This window comes from Salvelinus sp. IW2-2015, linkage group LG1, assembly GCF_002910315.2.
Source record: "Salvelinus sp. IW2-2015 linkage group LG1, ASM291031v2, whole genome shotgun sequence".
In the NCBI taxonomy this organism is placed as follows: Eukaryota; Metazoa; Chordata; class Actinopteri; order Salmoniformes; family Salmonidae; genus Salvelinus; species Salvelinus sp. IW2-2015.
The window spans coordinates 21,198,594-21,217,807 of NC_036838.1; the positions used below are offsets into that span (position 1 = coordinate 21,198,594).

Below are 19,214 nucleotides of genomic sequence, written 5' to 3' on the forward strand. Positions count from 1 at the left end.
TTAGTTGAATGGGGGGCCAGCCCTAGTTGAATGGGGCCAGCCCCTCCTCCTCTCCTTCCGTTCTCTTCGGCTGGTCCCTCTCTTACTGGTGACGTATTGTACCGCACCCTCCCTTACCAGCGTGGAACAGGAGAACTGTATGCTGGGGCTGCATCCCAAATGACACCCCGTTCCAATATGGTGCACTACGGGCCCTGGTCAATGCTTGTGCACTAAATGGGAGAATAGGGTGCCATTGGGGACGTAGCCGAGGACATTCTCCATACTATCTTGTTGGTTGCAAGGGGAGGGGTTTGATCCTGTAGTTGCCCATCCAAATGTATAAGGAAGGGTTATTATAGATGGCAGTCGATATTCTGTACATCCAGACCTCCACCGAGTCCTGCCTCAACCGGGTCTGTAGTGATCTTGTCAAATGTAGCTCGACTGGATGTTATCTGAGCAAAGCACAACCGAGGCGGAGGGGGGGGAGTAATGTATCCCCTCTCTCTATACCCCCCGTCCATCCTCCCAGAGGGTGTATTTCACCCTCCCTCCCCCATCCCCATTTGACTTTCTCAACCATCATCTGTCCCTCTCCTTCTCTCCTTCTACACTTTCCCTCCAATTCTCATCTCATTATTTTCTCCACTTTTTCCTCTTCCCACTCATCTCTCTTATTCTACTTCCCTGTTCATCTCTCTTATTCTTCCCACTGTACTCTCTCTCTCCCCCCCCCCCTACCCCATTCCACCCACCCATCCTCTCTCTCCATCAGTCCCATTCTCTCAAGCCAGAGTGGACAGTTTCAGGCTGCATTCCAAATGCCACCCTCGTGCCCTATGTAGTACGCCAGTTTTGAACCCCGTGGACCCCTTGTCAGAAGTGAGGCACTGTAACGGGAATACAGTATGTTGCCGTTTTGGGACACCGCCTCGTTGCTGCTTCAACCGCTTTCTCAATCTCTCTCTTACACACACACACACACACACACATTCACACATTCACAATTCAACTCCTCCAACGCTCCATGCGATAGAGGGAAACCAGAAACGGGTCAGATTGAGACCAGATGTAAGGTAGAGAGAGAGAGGACGGAGAGAGAGAGAGATAAACGAAGGAGGAGAGAAACAGAGGGAAGAAAAGAGAAACTGGCAATAACAAGCCCGAGATTACATTTTCAGAGTGACGCAATTTATTTTCCAAATGTTCTCGCAGGATTAAGAGAGGGAGAGGAGGAGGAGGGAGGGGAGGACAGAGAGAGCAAGGGAGGGAGGAAACGGAGGCGATGGGTGAAGTAACCGCCGCATCCCGAGCCAGATGGACCGTAACTCAACCGTGACCGAGCCGGCTCCTCCTTGTATAACCCTCCTCTCAGCACCGTGGTCGACAACCACATGACTCGCCGCTAACACTAGCTCTTGAGAACATTCCGGACCCTTCCTTCTAGAAATGTATGAATGGAGACTTGTGTTTCCAATTCATAATCCGATTTCCACCCCCCTTCAAATGCAATCGCAAAATATCAGGTGCTTGTCTCCCCCCCACCCCATCCTCTCTTTCCTCCCACCCTCTCTTTTCTCCCATCTCTTTTCCATTCCAATTCTATGAATCTTTAACGAGCGGATCAGTGAACCTCAAGAGCACCGACCGCTGACAACAATTGCGCAACACGAACATGCAATGCTATGCAGCATAATGTAATTCACAGCCTCTTCACTGTCACACGGCCCCTCAATAACGTTCCCACACACTCGTTTTGTTGACGTTCCCGAGAAACGGGAGCGGGGGAAAAAAAAAGAAAGAGAAGTGGGATTTGGATCTGCTCCCTGAAGGATGAACGGAACAACTCTCCTCAGAGAATGGTACAGTTGCCTCGTCTATTTTTAACCGTAACACCCCGGTGCTTATCTCTTCTTTTGTTGTACTTTTGTCACGATACAGGCTAGTGGCGCCGAAGACTCCCTTAAGTGTTGGCTTGTGCTTCTTGCTTGGAAGTAGCAGTAGCTGCGGTGCCTGGCAGAGAGACTTCAATGGCGCGACCAGAAGGTAGAGGAAGCAGGGCTCCGTAAAGCAGGCCCTAGTCCAGAGACAAAGTTGCACAAATACGCATGCGACAAATGTTCACTCAACTGTGGTCAAGGAGAAACATTCTGAACGTGTTCAACGTAGCTGCAAGCGGATGCTTGCCACGAAGGATTTAACGCGTTATTTCATTTTCTTGTCCTCAGTGAGAAATACTGGGTCCTCGACATTGACCCCCCCTCCCCCAAGCTACACCCACCTCTTTTAGCACCCTTGCCCATCCAAGGAGGACTCTCTGACTGTTGTACTTGAAACGTATTCGTTAAAGGGATACTTCGGGATTTTGGCAAACGCCCTTTATCTACTTGCCCAGAGTCCGATGAACTGGTGGACACCATTTTGATGAGTCTGTGTCCAACGGGAAGGAAGTTGGAGGTAGTTTTGCGAGCCAATGCTAACTAGCGTTAGTGCGATGACGAAGTGTATGGGTAGACTAAATTGAGATTTGTTCTTTTTTTGCACACACACACACACACACACACACCACACACACACACACAACACACAACACACAACACACGACACCACACACACACACACACACACACACACACACACACACACACACTACCCCCCATCCCCCCCAGGCGGTGTGTGTCTGTCAGTCACAGTAGTTCCCTGTGGTTTAATTATTCATGCTGTATTAAATGTTCATTTCCACACACCCTCGAAGTTGGCCTGCCTGCCTTAATGGAGACCGCAGATGAATATTGGAAGAGAGCGGAGTCACAGACGGGGAGAGTGACGACGCGGGGGAAAAGGAGCGCTGGAGAGACTGGAGGAGAGTGAGATATAAATGGCGAGAGAAGGGAGAGAGGGGGCATGTAGAGATAGAAGAGGACACGGAGGAGGAGACCGACGGATACGGGAAGGCAGAGAGGGACAAAGATGCTGTTGAACAAGAGGCACAGAGAAAGAGACTGAAGGATATTGGTAGGATATCAATTTGTAAGTCGCTCTGGATAAGAGCGTCTGCTAAATGACTTAAATGTAAATGTAAATGGTAGGCAGAGATAGAGTCCCATAGCGTGCTTTGCTATCCCGTCTTCAGTTTTCCTACCGGCTCTGTTAGGTAAAGGTTTGGAGGATGTTCTTTTTTTCGAAAGGAACCTGCGCTGATTCCGGCACTTTCCATGATTGCGCAGCCGTGCGTCATCTCTTTCCTAGATCATCACAAAGAGACAGTATCTCACATAACATGGTTAGCTTGAAGAGTAACCTCTGAAAATGAGACTTGTCTTTTGGGATTCAGGTTAGAACCATATCTGTGTCTGGACTAAATGATTTCTCGCAAGTCTTTAAGATTATTATTATTTTTTTTGCATATGTAATGTTCTGTACAGTCACTGTTAATGCCAGTGTGCCTTGGGATATCAGGAATCCCATGAATTGAGATTGATTTTGCCCGCGTATGTCTGTACAGTATCAGCCAAGCGTGTGTATCTGTGGTGGGCAGTAATATTTGCTGTGTATATACAGTATATTTTATATATATATATATATATATCTATACTGTACCTCACATGAGACTCGTGATAAGACGATGCAGTTAGTCCATTTTAATGAGTTATCGGACTCCACAAAGATTATTTAGCAATGTGCACGGTCACCGTAGTTGAGTTTACAGTAATAGGCACTGAAGACATCTCTGAGAATGGAATTCTAAATACAATTATTATTTCAGGATTTTGTCAAATGAAGGATAACATTATACAAGGCAAAAGCTTCAGTTATAAAGCATGACACAGCATTATTCTAAGCATGGTCAGAGAGTGAGAGAGACAAAGAATCCATGGCTTGAGCCATGGCCCATAGCTCCTGGGAGAGAAAGAATCCACGCTCAGCCATGCCCATAGCTTTTCCTGGGAGAAAGACAAAGATCCATGCTTGAGCCATGGCCCATAGCTCCTGGGAGAAGAGCAAAAATCCATGCTTGAGCCATGGCCCATAGCTCCTGGGAGAGAGGAGAAAGAAATACGGCTTGAGCCATGGCCATAGCTCCTGGGAGAGAGAGAAAGAACCATCGGCTTAGCCATGCCCATAGTCCTGTGAGAAGAGAAGATATACGGCTTGAGAGCCATGGCCCAAGCTCCTCGGGAGAGAGAGAAAAGAATCCACGGCTTGAGCCATGGCCATACTCCTGGCAGAGAGAGAAAGAATACACGGCTGAGCCATGCCCATAGCTCCTGGGAGAGAGAAAAGAATCCATGGCTTGACCATGGCTCATAGCTCCGGGAGAGAAAAAGAATCCACGCTTGAGCCATGCTCATAGCTCCTGGGAAGAGAGAAAAAGAATCCACGCTTGAGCCATGGCCCGTAGCTCCTCAGAGAGAGGAAAGAAATCCACGGCTTGGCCATGGCCCTAGTCCCTGGAGAGAGAGAGAAAGAATCCACGGCTTGAGCCATGGCCATAGCTCCTGAGAGGAGAGAGAGAGTGTACGTAGGTACTCACCACCAGCAAGTCAGAACAATAGAGAAAGAACAATGAATCTAAAGACCCTTTTTATATAAGCATCTGAGTTTTGGATTCAAAAACGGGTGTTGTTGAGCAATAGTATTACTGTAAAGTTAACTCCAATCAAATATCAGACCTACATATGTCACCTCGCTTCTCAGAGGTGTGACAATGGTTGGTGAATTCCAACACAGAGAGGAGTCTGAACTCCTAAGACAACACAGAGGAGGAGGCTGAACTCCTAAGACAACACAGAGGAGGAGGCTGAACTCCTAAGACAACACAGAGGAGGTTCTTGCATACAGTTGATAAGAATAGTCGCTTCGGGCGCTGGGCTGCTCTAAATATCCCATGAACACACAGTGATGTGTACCACACCTTTTTGTCACCGGTAGTTTCCGCCTGTATGACAGATCATTCACACCACCTCTGTATAATTTGTGCATCGCTCTCTTTTTGTCATGCTCCCTTTCACACTCTCTCTCTGCTCCACTATTTCCAGAGAGTGAGGATGAGAATTGGGAGTGGACGGAAACTCCCGAGTCCCTTTTCGTGGTTCAAAGTCCCGCTTTAAAAAAAAAATTCTTCCTCGCTGACTCGTTCCGCTCTCATCCGCTCTACTCCTGCGCTCCCCTGCACGTCGCTCGCTTATTAAGTCGTTACTCTCTCTTTCTCCTTTATTTTTTTCCTTCTCTTTCCGCCACGATCCGTCTCTCGCCTGTCGAAGGGGCGTCGTTTCGCAGCTTAATGAGAATAACTCAGCCGTTCCACCTAATAGATCCGCCAAAAAATAACGGGGGGGGGGAAGAACTACACACACACACACACACACACACACACACTGTGTCGGTCGAGCCGACAGGCAGCTCTGGCATGTCTCCCCATCAGATGCGAGCCCCGTGAAGGTCAGCTTGTAGTTAAAGATGAGACCGCCTGCTGAGCTGTTTTACCACAAACGTGTCCTCTAAAAAAAACCTCGGAGTGTTGCCCTTATATTGACCCTGTTGTCTCTCTGTTGTGTCTATGTTCGCCAATTTCCCAGAGCTTTGATTCGTTGGTTAAGTTCAGAAGGCTCGTCTGTGTCCTTGTCGAATAACATATTACCTCAAGACCTAACCTCGATAGGAATATTAACGCAAAGATTAGGTGCGCACAACTCGGGTCAGGCTCGGGTGGAACAGGGGTACAGGCGATTCCATCCCCAGCTCTGATGCCACGCCTGCTATAATAGAAGCTCAACGCCTGACCGAAGACACCGTGTGATGTCGTGGGGCCAAGCTGCGAAGCATGTCAACGGCGCTCATGGGAGATCTAGACGGGCAGTCGGTGACACCATGCTCCTCGGGTCACCCCCACCCGCTGTCAGAGCCGCAACACACGCTCCCCTGTGTCAAAGCCGCAACGCACTCCCCCGTGTCCCCCAACATCGTCCCCAAGTCCCGCCACTTTGATGACCTAGGTGTCACCGTCTCTTCTCCCGAAGGTTTTCAACTAATTTATTTCATTATTTAACATATTATGTTAATCTCCCCCCCCTTCTTATCTGTATTCCACCACATCAGAGACCTAATTAATTATGGATTGGATTGGTCTTTAAAAAAAATGAAGCCAGTCCCCTCATTATTTATGCACAATGTTTTCGTTGCGTTATTTATTAACATCCTGTCAGTATCTCGCCTAAGAACTTATTAATTTATATACGTACACTCTCTCTCGCTTTAATCTACTCAAATCTCTTGTTGTCTCATTATATGCACTTGGCCGGTGTTAAAAAGGTGTTTTGCTCACACCTGTGAGGTGCAGATAATTCTATCCGCCGACGCTTGTTTTCCCTCCACCGTCAACATGGCGAGAGTGTGGACCTATCAGCTGAAGTGTCAGAGGGAACACACGTTGATGGGAGAGGCGAAATGTATCTCGGACGTCTGCCCGGGGTTTCATGCTTCAAACTATTGGCTGAAAATACGATTAGGCGTCTGGGAGTGAGACGGGACATTAGTCTTGTGCTGCAAGAACTGCAGTGTTTAGAATGGTCTAATGAATGAAGCGTTTGTCGTTTGAAACGGAAAGGAAGTCAACTGCGTATGCATTCAAAGCGTGACGGGCCTTGATTAAGGTCTTTCAGACATACACTCGGCGGCCAGTTTATTAGGTACACTCATCTGGTACCGGGCCGGACCCCCCCCCCCCCTTTTTGTCTCCAGAACAGCAATGGTTTTTTTTTTCTTCCACTCCTCAATTGACCAGTGTTGGGAATCGTGTTCCCACTGGACCCGCTTCTTGTTTTCAGCTGATAGGAGTGGAAAACCAGTTTGGTCGTCTGCTGCAATAGCCCATCTGTGACAAGGATCGACTAGAGTTGTGCGTTCCTGAGCTGTTGTTCTGCTCCGTTATTTGTCTGTTTGTGGCCCGCCTGTTAGCTTGCACAATTCTTGCCATTCTCTTTCGACTTCCTCAACGAGCTGTTTTCACCCACAGGACTGCCGCTGACTGGATGTTTTTTTGTTTGTCTTTCCGTTCTCGGGAAACCCTTGACACTGTTGTGCGTGGAAAGCCCTTGAGGGGTCTGTTTCTGAGATACTGGATCAGGTGTGCCTGGCACTGACGATCATACCACGCTCAAAGTCACTTAGGTCAGGCATTCAGTTACTGTTCTATTGAATGTTAGAATGGGCAAAATGAGTGACCTAAGTGACTTAGGTCACTCATTTTGCCCATTCTAACATTCAATAGAACAGTAACTGAATGCCTGTCAGCCTGCTTTATATGGCAAGCAACGGCCACGTGACTCACTGTAGAAGCAATAAATTTTTGTCAACAAATAAACTGGCCATTGAGTGTTTGACATGCGTACAAGGGAATCCATTTGTATGTGGACTTCATCTCCCACTATGCCCCTCTTCTTCCAGCCTGGCTAAGCCATTGGCGGCGAAGCCCCCAAGCCAGCAATTAAGTAAAACAAACAAGTGGGCTAGGGGGAAGGCCCCTTCATTCTGCCATAGAACAGGGATAGGGAACTTGGACGTCCTTCACCAAAAACACCACACACATACACACACGCATGTGCACACGTACGTTTGTCTGTTTTTAGCCCAATTCAATCACGCAGTGTGTTTTGAGCTTGCTTTGGACCAAGCTGTGGGTGTTTACTTTCTCCAGAATCGTTTTTCCCGGCAGCTGTGTAGGTTTGCCAGGAGGGACAGTCATTGAAAGTGGAATGAGAGTCTATTTTGGCTAAAAGAAAGTGTGTATATGTGATGATCAGAAAGTCTCATTGTCTGGCAACTGTACAATGCGATCCCCGGGGATCCGTCTTAGTGCCTTTTACTCTTAAGCTTAGGGGGTTTGTGGGAAGAGAAACGCTGAGCCAGTCTCCCTGTGGGTGGCCACCAACCTCCCTCAGACGTTTCTTATAGTGCCAGCTTACCTGCGCACGTGCACACACTTCTTCCCCCAGCCTGTTTTCATGGAAACAGCACGGATGATGAACTCACAACTCGTGTAGAAACCGCTAGTTCCGTTTCAACGGTGAAAAAAAAAAAAATCTGAGCTTCAAAAGAATCCCCCGGTGAAATGTGGTTCCATTGTAGTCTGCAGTTTGTATCCCTAATGCAAGCTTTGAACTGTTTTGACACCTGTCAGAAATGTTGATAAAATAGGATGCCTCGGTCTCTCGCTCTGGTAATGCTTTGATCATGTTTTGGAGTAATGCGATAGCGGCTTCTCGAGAGAATGGGGGACAATGTTCAATGCGACGCGATTTACAGAACTCCACGACTGCCATTTGGAAATGTTACTGTAAGCAGTGCACTGGGGTTGCTGGCGTACAGTGTCGTAAGTTTGGATGCTCCGTCAGTAGTGGAACAGTAGTTGAGCAGTGTGTTAAAGTATAACTGTATCCTTTTACTGTTTGGGAAGGTGAATCGGTCACAAAGTCGAAAGACAAATGAATACAATATATGTTTTGCTATTACGTTAGCACCTAGCACGTTTTGTTAGACACTTTAATAATGTTTACATATTTTGCACTACTCATCTCAGGTGTACAGTATACTACTGTATTTTATTCTACTGTATTTTAGTCTATGCCGCTCCGACGTTAATTGTCCAAATATTTATGTATTCATTCCTTTACTCCGAAGTTGTGTGTTGTTGTGAAATTGTTAGATATTACTTGTTAGACATTACTGCACTGTCGGAGCTAGAAACACAAGCATTTCGCTACACCCGCAATAACATCTGCTAAACATGTGTAGGTGACCAAATAAAATGTTATTTGATTTGATGTAGACTCAACATTGGCATTTAAATTGAATGTGAATGTAACATTGTCTCGCTGTAAAAAGTGACATAATATCAAACCACAGACCAAATATACAAATGCAGGGCTTTTTAAAATGTTATCGCCGTTGCATTTGCTGTTTGTGCTTGGAAAGTGAGAGCGCTATTTTCTCCGTTTCAGAATTCGAGACTTCAAACGTCATTAAACGACTCGAGCTAGCGCCCCACTTAAATTTCCCTCCACGTCCGAGGCTGCAGGCAATTCATTAACTGCGAGACGCGTGAAACGGAGCCGGTTGTTAGCGTGAACGGATCCATAAGTCTGACTTTGATACAGGGGGAGAGAGAAGTCAGGATGCAATTCTGCTCCCCTCTTTCTCAGTCTTTTTTCCCACATCGCTCCCTCTGCCCCGTCGTCCTACCTGCCACCATCTCCCCTCCGTCCCTCCAACCGCCAACCTCCCTGCTAGTTAATTATTGTCAGGGTGTTGTCACCAGACTGGTGTTCTCGCCATTGTAATGCCGTGCTCGTTATCAGTTCAGTGTCGGAGTGGGTTCAGACGTTGGAGGAGGCTAATAAGCGAATGAACAAACGCACCATTGTCTGGCGGGCCGGGGGAACACTGTTACACTAATGCGCAGCAGGACCGCCTACTGTTACTGCATGGTCAGGGTTTGGCATGGGCGTGGCATGGGGTGCGGCAGTGTGTGAGGTCGGTCTGTCGGCGTGGCTGAGTTTAAGAGAACATTTTAGAGCGGGACGGACAGCTGGCGGCCCGCGGGGTCTCAAATAAATGTGGAGTTAGAATAGTCGAAGACACACGGTGCACTTTTAAAATGTTGTTGTGCATCAGCAGTGTTCCTCTTGTTATTTCAGTCATGGACAGTCACTTAGTTAGCCCGTGTCAGCAAAACATTTTTAGATTTGGTAAATTAGTCTAGCTAGCTATCTAAACTTGTAGTAATCATGGTCAGATTACTGACCAGGGGGCCCCCATTGATTTTGTTAGTCACTCGCACTCAGATATCATATTCAAAATTGCGAACATTTCTTTCCACCCCATGGCAAAAAGTGTAGAATTGCAGGGAATTCACTCAAGAGGAGGGAAGCCAAATTGTTTTGCTCAGAAGGTGGGGCCCCCTAACAAAATGTAAATTATGGCCTCTGAAAGACTAGGGTTGGCTCTGACTGCATGTGTGGGTATGGATGTAGGTACGCAGAGCCGTGAGCCACTGTGACCCCTCAATATGAGGTTAGATTTTTTTGTGGCACCCAACCCCATCAAAGTCCCCATCCCTGTTTTAGAGGCACCTATCTTGGCGGTGTATATACATTTTTAAGCCAATTTTACTGCAATTCTATGTGTTTTTCAAACCTCCCTGACTGTCTAGCTTTTATTTTATTGATTGTTAGTTCTCAAAGTTTATATATTATAAAATATATAGGTCCATTATCTTTTCTATACACTTTATCTGGTTTTAGTCGTTGAAGTTTACACTGAAAGTGTTTTTTCATCCAAAAATTCTCTGTCTCTCTCTCTCTCTCTTTCCATCTGTATACACACAAAATAAACATATCATTTTTTTACACTGTTTAGACAGCGGCCCGTCCAAGGATTTCAATGGCAGAAAAATCCCTGATGTTGCTTCTCAGGCTTCCCGTCTAAGCTCACATCCACTACATCCACTGGTGCTTGCATACGGAGCAACAAGGGGAACTGCCCCTCCGTACCTTCTGGCTATGCTCAAACCCTACATCCCAACCCGAGCACTCCGTTCTGCCGCCTCTGGTCTCTTGGCTGTCCCACCCCTATTAGAGATCAGCTCCCGCTCAGCCCAGTCAAAGCCCTTCTCTGTCCTGGGAGCCAGGGAACCAGGTTCCCCCCTGATGCTAGGACAGCAGAGCCCCTTGCACATCTTCCAAAAACACCTGAAACCCTACCTCTTCGAACAGTATCTTAAATAAGACATCAGTCAGTCTAACCCCCCCTCCCCCTCTCCCCAATTATCTTGTATTTTCCTACTAGCACTAACTTTACTGATAACTTCTTCATTGAGGGAAAAAAATGACTGTATCACCGAGCTACCTGAAGAGAATGCAGTAACTGTAAGTCACTTTGGATAAGAGCATCTCCTAAATGACTCTAATGTCAATAACGTTCTGTAGTGAAGGTATGGGGCCAATGTGAGGTGTGTTGGTACGTTTCTCCGAGCAGCTTACAGCACACTAGCATCTCAGGCATAGATGTACAAACCCCAGATGTACCTGGGGTTTGTGTATAAGGTGTGTTGGTCGTTTTCTCATCATTTGGTGTGTGTTTGTCAGGCGATTTTGAAAGGAACGGAGCGACTTAGGTCGTTAGAATTTGTTCCGATGTCAAGTAATACCAGGCTAGTATCAAATGCTAGAAAGTTGTCGCTTTCGTCGTCCCCCCCCCCCCCCCTTGCGTACAATTTTTGTGAAATGTTTATCTGCGTTTGTTAACTGTGTGTAGTAAATATGCTTTTGTTTAAATGACATGACGATGACTTGGAGTGAACTGCTTCGATGGCATTGGTCTAAAGAGTAGGGGCGGGTTCCTCGTTGTGCAACGCTTGTCCTATTGAGTGGGAGTTGATGATGTAAGCACTCCGCCAAAGCGTGGTATAAACAATGTCATGACTTCATGTGTTCCTTCGCACGAACACACACTTTCTCTGGACCCCCGAGGCTTTACACCCCAGTGATACAAGACAATACACGGAGTGTTACCAGATGGTCTAAGCCATCATCTCATCTCTGGTGAATGTTACAGAATCAATGGGGCTTTCTCAAACATTGTCACACTAGTTCATTACCAGACAATGGAGTCCACACAAGGACAAACTGCAGTTCATTCTCTTTTTGAAGTCTCGGGGATGCTATGATATCACAAGTATGGTGCTTTATAAGGTTGGCAGTGGTAACATGGCATGCTGTCTCTGTTGTGTAAGTCATACACATGTATGTCATTGTTTTTGAAATGTTTTATTTAACTAGGCAAATCAGTTAAGAACAAATTCTTGTAAATTCGGTTTACAGGGACGCCCTACACAGGCCAAACCCGGACGACGCTGGGCCAATTGTGCGCCGCCCTATGGGACTCCCAATCACGACTCCCAATACAGCCAGTGCACTGAGACAACCAGGGACCGCAGTGCACTGAGATGCAGTGCCTTAGACCACTGCACCACTCGGGAGCCCGAGTGTTATGTAGAGCCATTATTACCGTTAAATGTACTTTGTTCCAGATCTCTTTCACTCTTTCTTTCTCATGCGACTCGTTTGAGCATCGTGTCAAGTCATAAGCCGACATGACAAAGGCTACTTGACATCGTCTACGAACAACCGTTTAACCCAAACCTCTATTTATCACCCTCCATCTCTCCATTCCTCCTTCCCTACTCCTCCAGGACTGTCCCCAGTTCAGATAGACACATTCAGACTTGACATAACGGTTCATGAATGAAGGCGTTACTCTAATTCTCCCTCTCTCCTCCAGGACTGTCCCCAGATCAGATAAAAACATTCAGACGTGACACAACAACATGAATACCTGAATAACCTAAATCTCTCCATTCCTCTCTCCCCCAGGATTGTCCCCAGATCCTGCCCTCTACCCAGATCTATATCCCCGTGGGCGTGACCAAGCCCATCACACTGGCCGCCCGCAACCTGCCCCAGCCCCAGTCTGGCCAGAGGAACTACGAGTGCGTGTTCCACGTGCAGGGAGAGGAACACAGCGTCACTGCCCTGCGCTTCAACAGCACCAGCATCCAGTGTCAGAAGACCTCGGTGAGTGGTGGTGCACAGTTTTATTCCAGCCCAGCACTAACGCACCTGAAATACACTGAACAAAAATATGAACGCAACAATTTGAGATTTTACTCAAATTGCAGTTCATATAAGGAAATCAGTCAATTTAAATAAATGTTAAATACATTTAAATAAATACAATTCCTAACCTATGAATTTCACATGACTGGGAATTCAGATAGTCATCGGTTGGTCACAGATACCTTTAAATTAAATCAAATGTTATTGGTCACATACACATATTTAGCAGATGTTATTGCGGGTGTAGCGAAATGCTTGTTTTCCTAGCTCCAACAGTGCAGTAGTATCTAACAATTTACAACAATACACACAAATCTAAAAGTAAAAGAATATATATAAATATTAGGATATATTAATATTGCCTACAAAAAAAAGCTAGGCGTGTGGATCAGAGAACCAGTCATTATCTGTTGTGACCACCATTTGCCTCATGCAGTCTCCTTCACATAGAGTTGATCAGGCTGTTGATTGTGGCCGTTGGATTGTTGTCCCACTCCTCTTCAATGGTTGTGCGAAGTTTTTGGTTATTGGTGGTTACTGGAACACGCTATGTACACGTCCAGAGCATCCCAAACGTGCTCAATGGGTGACATGTCTGGTGAGTATGCAGACCATGGAAGAACTGGGACATTTTCAGCTTCCAGGACTTGTATACAAATCCTTGCGACATAGGGCCGTGCATTATCATGCTGAAATATGAGGTGATGGCGGCGGATGAATGGCATCCACACGACGTGCGTGAATTTGGACATACTGCCAAATTCTCTAAACTTATGTTGGAGGCGGCTTATGGTAGAGAAATTAACATTAAATTCTCTGGCAACAGCTCTGGTGGACAGTCCTGCAGTCAGCATGCCAATTGCATGCAAAAAAATGGAGAGATCTGTGGCATTGTGTTCTGTGACAGAACTGCACATTTTAGAGTGACCTTTTATTGCCCCCAGGTGCACCTATGTAATGATCATGTTTAATCAGCTTCTTGATATGCCACACCTGTCAGGTGGATGGATTATCTTGGAAAATAATTAATGCTCACTAACAGGGATGTAAACAAATTTYTGCGCAAAATTTGTGCGATTGGAACATTGTTTTTGTAATAAACCAAATGCTTGCTGATTTGGTTTTATCTAGATGGATTTTGGTCAGCGCAATTTTTTTTCTTGCCCAGCAGGGTTGCACCTGATTAAATAAATCAATGGGTTGTCGGTTAGTATTTTGACCAATGGTCATGTTTAGAGGGAGTTTGGCCGGTTTTAGGATTGTAGGAAATAACTGGGCAGAGAGCATGCTGAAGGGTGTGTTGGAAGTTGTGTGCGCGAGTGTGCATCTGTGCTCACGCGCGTAGGCCCATCTGTCAGTTGAGTAGCAAATGAGGAAGTGTGTGTGTGTGTGTGTGTGTGTGTGTGTGTGTGTGTGTGTGTGTGTGTGTGTGTGTTTGTGAGAGATAAGAAGTGACGATGCGCTTCACTGAGGCTGAAAATGTGGAGAGGAAGCCTGTCATCTTTGAACCTAGTCAAGACAGGATTGATCATGTTAACACCTCTCTCACACTCACTCTCTACCCATCTCCTCTACCTTTCTCTCTCTCCCTGTCCATCTCTTTCACTCCCTTCAGCACTCCGCTCTTTCTCTCTCTTAATCCACTCGCTCTCTGTTTTGTTGTCCTTCTCTACCCTCAATCACTTCCTCTTCTATTCTAACTTCCCCTTCCTCTTTTGTTTTTGTCTCATGGAGAAGTTGGAGCATAAGCAGGCTGACGTGTTCTTCGCTAGAGGGACAGGAGGTGGACGCTTGTGTCACCGACTATGACACACCAATTATAGGCTCCATGATATGACCATTATACTTCACATTTGTCTGTCGGATTTTGGTTGTTCTGTTTGGCTCCTTCAGATCATTAGGAAGGTCTTTACCTCTCCCCTTTCCCTTTCCCCCTTTCTACCTTTCTCTCTCCTCCAAAGCCGCTTGTTTCTCTCTCTCTCTTCATGGGACACTCGCCCTATCAACACCTCCAAGGAAGGCTGCCATATTGATTTCTGTTTGTATTAGGGGTGTCACACCTCTCTGGGTATCCTGTCAAACGGGTGCCCCCTAGACTTGAAACATCAGCCATGTCGCAGACCAACAAAAAAAACAGCACAACATCCCGGGAAAGCCTTCAGAGAATCAAACTAATTAGCTTTGAACACCTGCAAAGTGGATGTCAATACACGCTACAGCTACTGGAGATATGTAGCCGTGGGTTCTCTCACTATGCTAAACATGCACACATGTAGCATGTCCAACAGGACCCGGGGCTTAGCCTTGTTGCCATAATGATTAGCATTTAGCAATGCTAGTGTGTTTGAAAGTTAGCGTAGCTCCTCCCAGCGTAGCATAAGGGCTCCAGTGCGAGGCTGTCTGTATCGACAGCTAGTCATTAGCGCGCCGCGCACCAAAACCCCCATTGTTTCTGAAGGAAGGCTAATTAGCCAGTGACAGCGCTGTCTCCAAAGAGGGCCCTTTATTGACTGTTTGTTAAATGTAGCAGCCAGCGATAATCAGCAGCAGACTCAGGCCAGGCCAAAACAGTATTTCTACACATGACAGCTGACAGGGAGATGTGCTAGTAGGCTAATTAGCGGTTAACTGTAAGCTCTTAGTGATTAGCTCTTAGCGGTTAGCTATCCGACTTGTTTTATATGCTAACCTGTAGTTTATTGGTATGATAATACCAGCGTCCATTGAAGCCTACGCTAACTCCATTGTTATGACATTGCTTTGTTGTTAAGACACATCACTTTTGTGACACGAGTTTACTGCCACTTTCTACATTACTAGGAGTGGTTGTTACTTAAAAGCAATGGAATTTGTATCATTGTCATCCAATTTTAATCAAATTCAGAAACAATTTTCGCTGAAATGAAAGGAGTCATCCCAAATATTGATCTTCATTTCACCACTGTTCTTCCGATGCACATCATTCCATGAGAGCCAGTTGCTCCTTGCTCGGGCTGTGCTGCTTACTGTGCTGCTCACTGTGCTGCTTCCATGATATGAATCATGTATGATGCTGCAGTAAAAATGGAGAGCTCACGTCATCTGGTATGCTGTGGGTACACCTTGCTATGGTGAATGCGGAGTAACATGGCGAGAGGGGTAAGTGTGTGTGTGTGTGTGCTTGCTTGCGGAACGAGAGGATCTTGCGGGGTCCTGTTGCTCAATTTTATTTTTACCTTTAGAGTCAACACATGGATGTTAATCTTAAATTAAGCCTAATTTTAGCCCAGACTATGTTGAAATGCAGTGTTTTACTTGAGTATTCTTGTCAGCGTGTCAACTCATCTTCCACCACTCAATGGAGTGAGGAGAGCGAGAGATGAGGTGAAGGAGGGTGGGGAAAAGAGATGGGAAGAAGAGAGATTTCATTGCAGCGGCGGAAGAGAAGGATGGTTTGGAAGGTAGAAGCAAACCTGTGGCCTGTTTCCTCCATACAGCTTTCGCTCTTGTTTTGATGCGTTTGATGGATCCTTTTTGTCTTCTATTGCCTCTTAAAGGGAAAGTAGTCCAAAATTAACTGAAAGTAATCAGATTACACTACTGACTTTGGGCAATCCAAAAATTAAGTTACTGACTACAAGAGGTGCAACTTTGGTTTTAGAAGTGTGGGGGGACATAATATATATTTATATATTATTTTTTTATCCAGTCGCATAAACACTCCAAACAGCCTATCCGACTGCTCAGAGGCGTCCGCATGGTCCTAAAGCACACCGAAGCCTCGTTTTGTATCATATTCAGAATGTGGGGGTGGCATGTCCCCCCTTTCCCCAGTAAAAGTTGCGCCCCTGCTGATTACAAATGTGGACAGGTAACTATAACGTATTAGGTTTAGAAAGTAACATACCCAACCCTGGTGACAAAAATAAATGAGCTCTGTACAGGATCATTTGTGTAATAAAGAGTAGCTAAGCAGCTCCTCAATAATTGTCCATAGAAGCTTGATCTAATACTTTGTATGTGCAAGACTTTTGGAAGGCTATGGCAATGGGTTTCAAGACGAGAGAAGAAGAAAAAGTTCCTTCATATTTTTTCAGTAAATACTGCATAAACACAGTGACTCTCCGTTAATAGACAGAGCTGTAATATATAAGGAAAATACATGTTTTTTTAACAGATTTATACAGATCAGCTCTGCCTATTATCGAACAGTCGGTGTTTATACAGTATTTTCAGGAATTGTTTTGAAGGAACTGTCTGTAAAATAATGGAAATTGTAACAGTAATGGGTGTGCAATCAAAACCGTCTCAATATTGCGGGCCAAACAATGACCAAAAAAAGGGAAGGGAAAGTGGATACCTAGTCAGCTGCACAACTGAATGCATTCAACTGAAATGTCTTCCGCGTTTAACCCAACGCCTCTGAATCAGAGCGGTGCCTTAATCGACATCCACGTCATCGGCGCCCGAGGTGCAGTTGTTGTTAGGGGTTAACTGCCTTGCTCAAGGGCAGAATGGCAGATTTTTACACATTGCCGGATCCGGGATTCGAAACCAGCCACCTTTCGGTTACTGGCCCGATGCTCTTAACCGCTGGGTTACCTGCCGCCTGTAAAAACAAACAAAAAGCAAAACACACCATACATTCCCCTGGTCTCAACTCTCACAAGGTATAGGACCTGGAGAGTGTGTCTGTTTTTCTCCTTGTTGACAGTTTCCAGGCAATCTCCTCTCATCCAGCCCGCCAGAGGGGGTCATGGGAGCCGGTAAACAAGGGGAAACACAGCCAGGCTGCTGAAGCCAGGGTCACCAGACTCAATAAGTGGCCACAGCTGGTCTCTGAGAGGGGGAGGAGAAGGCAGGAGAGGGCGGCAAGTAGCCTAGCGGGTAAAGAGCGTTGGGCCGAAATGTCGCTGGTTCTGATCCCCGAGCCGACTGTGAAAAATCGGCCGACGTGCCCTTGAACAAGGCACTTGACCCTAATTGCTCCTGTAAGTCGCTCTGGATGAGAGTGTCTGCTAAATGTAAATGTAGGGGGAGAAGAGGGAAAAGGGGAGAGGACAGAAAGGAAGAATAGGAGAGGGGAAGAGAGGGGAGGAGGGGATGAAATGAGAGCGCAGGTAAAGGGGATACCTAGTCAGCTGTTCAACTGAATGCATTCAACTGAAATGTGTCTTCCGCATTTAACCCAACCCTTCTGAATCGGAGAGTTGCGGAGGGCTGCCTTAATTCACATCCACGTCTTCAGTGCCCGGGGAACAGTGTGTTAACTGCCTTGCTCAGGGCAGAACAACAGATTTTGACCTTGTCCGCTCGGGGATTCGACCCAGCAACCTTTCACGCTCTTAGTGAGTTTAGTTGTGTGGTTAGTTTTGTTAGTTCGAGAGGGGAGGTGAGGGGTGGAGAGGATTTAGCGTGGGAGAATGAAAATAAGTTTCAGTCTAACTCATGGTTTCTCTCTTGGTTCCTGTATTTTTCTTTTCTCACTCGCTTGTTTCCTCTCTCTTCCAAATTGTTTGGTGTGTCTCTCCTCCTTCCTCTCTCACTCTCCCTCCTACCCCTTCCTCCACGGGGGAAAATAAAGAGAGGGGACAGATAATATCAGTGCTGGCTTTACACCGCCACCTTCAGTCGGATGAAAGACTGGGCCACTCCATCACCCGTTTTCTCGCACTTTTCCTCCGTTAAGAAAAAGGAGAAAGGGATGGAAAGTCTGGGAGAAAATTGTACGGGAGGGAAGGAGAAATCTTGTTTGGCCTCGGATCTTCCTCTCAATTCGTGTGTGCGTGCGTGCGTGCGCACGTGCATGCGGACAGCAGCTGTTTCTAAACAAAAATTAAGAGTACTGGGAGAGCCTGATGGGTTCCAATTAAGGTGGACGATGATAAAATGATGATGAATTGCAGTCGGGCGCTGAGACACACACACCAGCCCCTCTCCCAGGACCCAGGAAAAGGATAAGAGAGGGGGAAGGTGGGCAAGAGGGGCAGACGGTTAGAAAATTGGGCTGAGGAAGCGATGGAGGAGAAGGAAGGAGGCAGAGGGGGAGGTAGAAGGAAAAAGGCGAGAGGGGCTTACAGGAAGGAGGGTGGGTAAAGAGAGTGTAGGGGAGGGAGAGTTGAGTAGAAAGCAAGAAAAGATCCAAGAAGTTTGCTCGGAGAGAGGGGGGCACACAGGAAAGGTAATTGCGATGGAGTGAGAGAGAAGTTTAGAAGAAAGGAGGAGGACACAGCTGAGGAAATGATGAGGGGAATAAGGAGGAAAGGAGACGAGAGGTCAGAGAAGTAGAGACAGAGTGTAGCTGCAGGGATAATGGTGATCACTAAACGTACATATACCACCGGTACCAGAGCAGGTCCAAAAGGCTTCTTAACAGCTTTTACCCCCAAGCCATAAGACTCCTAAACAGCTAATCAAAGGGCTACCCAGGCCCCTCTTTTATGCAGCTGCTACTCTGTTTTTTTATCTGTGCATAGTACCTTTAACTCTACCTACATGTACATATTACCACAATTACCTCGACTAACCGGTGCCCCCGCACATTGACTCTGTACCGGTATGCCCTGTATATAGCCTGGC

General features: G+C 46.4%; 1 protein-coding gene across 2 annotated transcripts in view; it reads left to right on the forward strand.

The window, feature by feature from the left end:
• The window catches only part of LOC111962397 (plexin-A1), a 284,935-nt gene that overhangs the window by 174,345 nt on the left and 91,376 nt on the right, over positions 1-19,214 (forward strand). For both annotated transcript variants that reach the window (XM_023985463.2, XM_023985470.2), the window contains exon 10: positions 12,414-12,614. In XM_023985463.2, the coding sequence (XP_023841231.1) occupies positions 12,414-12,614 (201 nt within the window). The remainder of the gene's footprint in view (positions 1-12,413; positions 12,615-19,214) is intronic.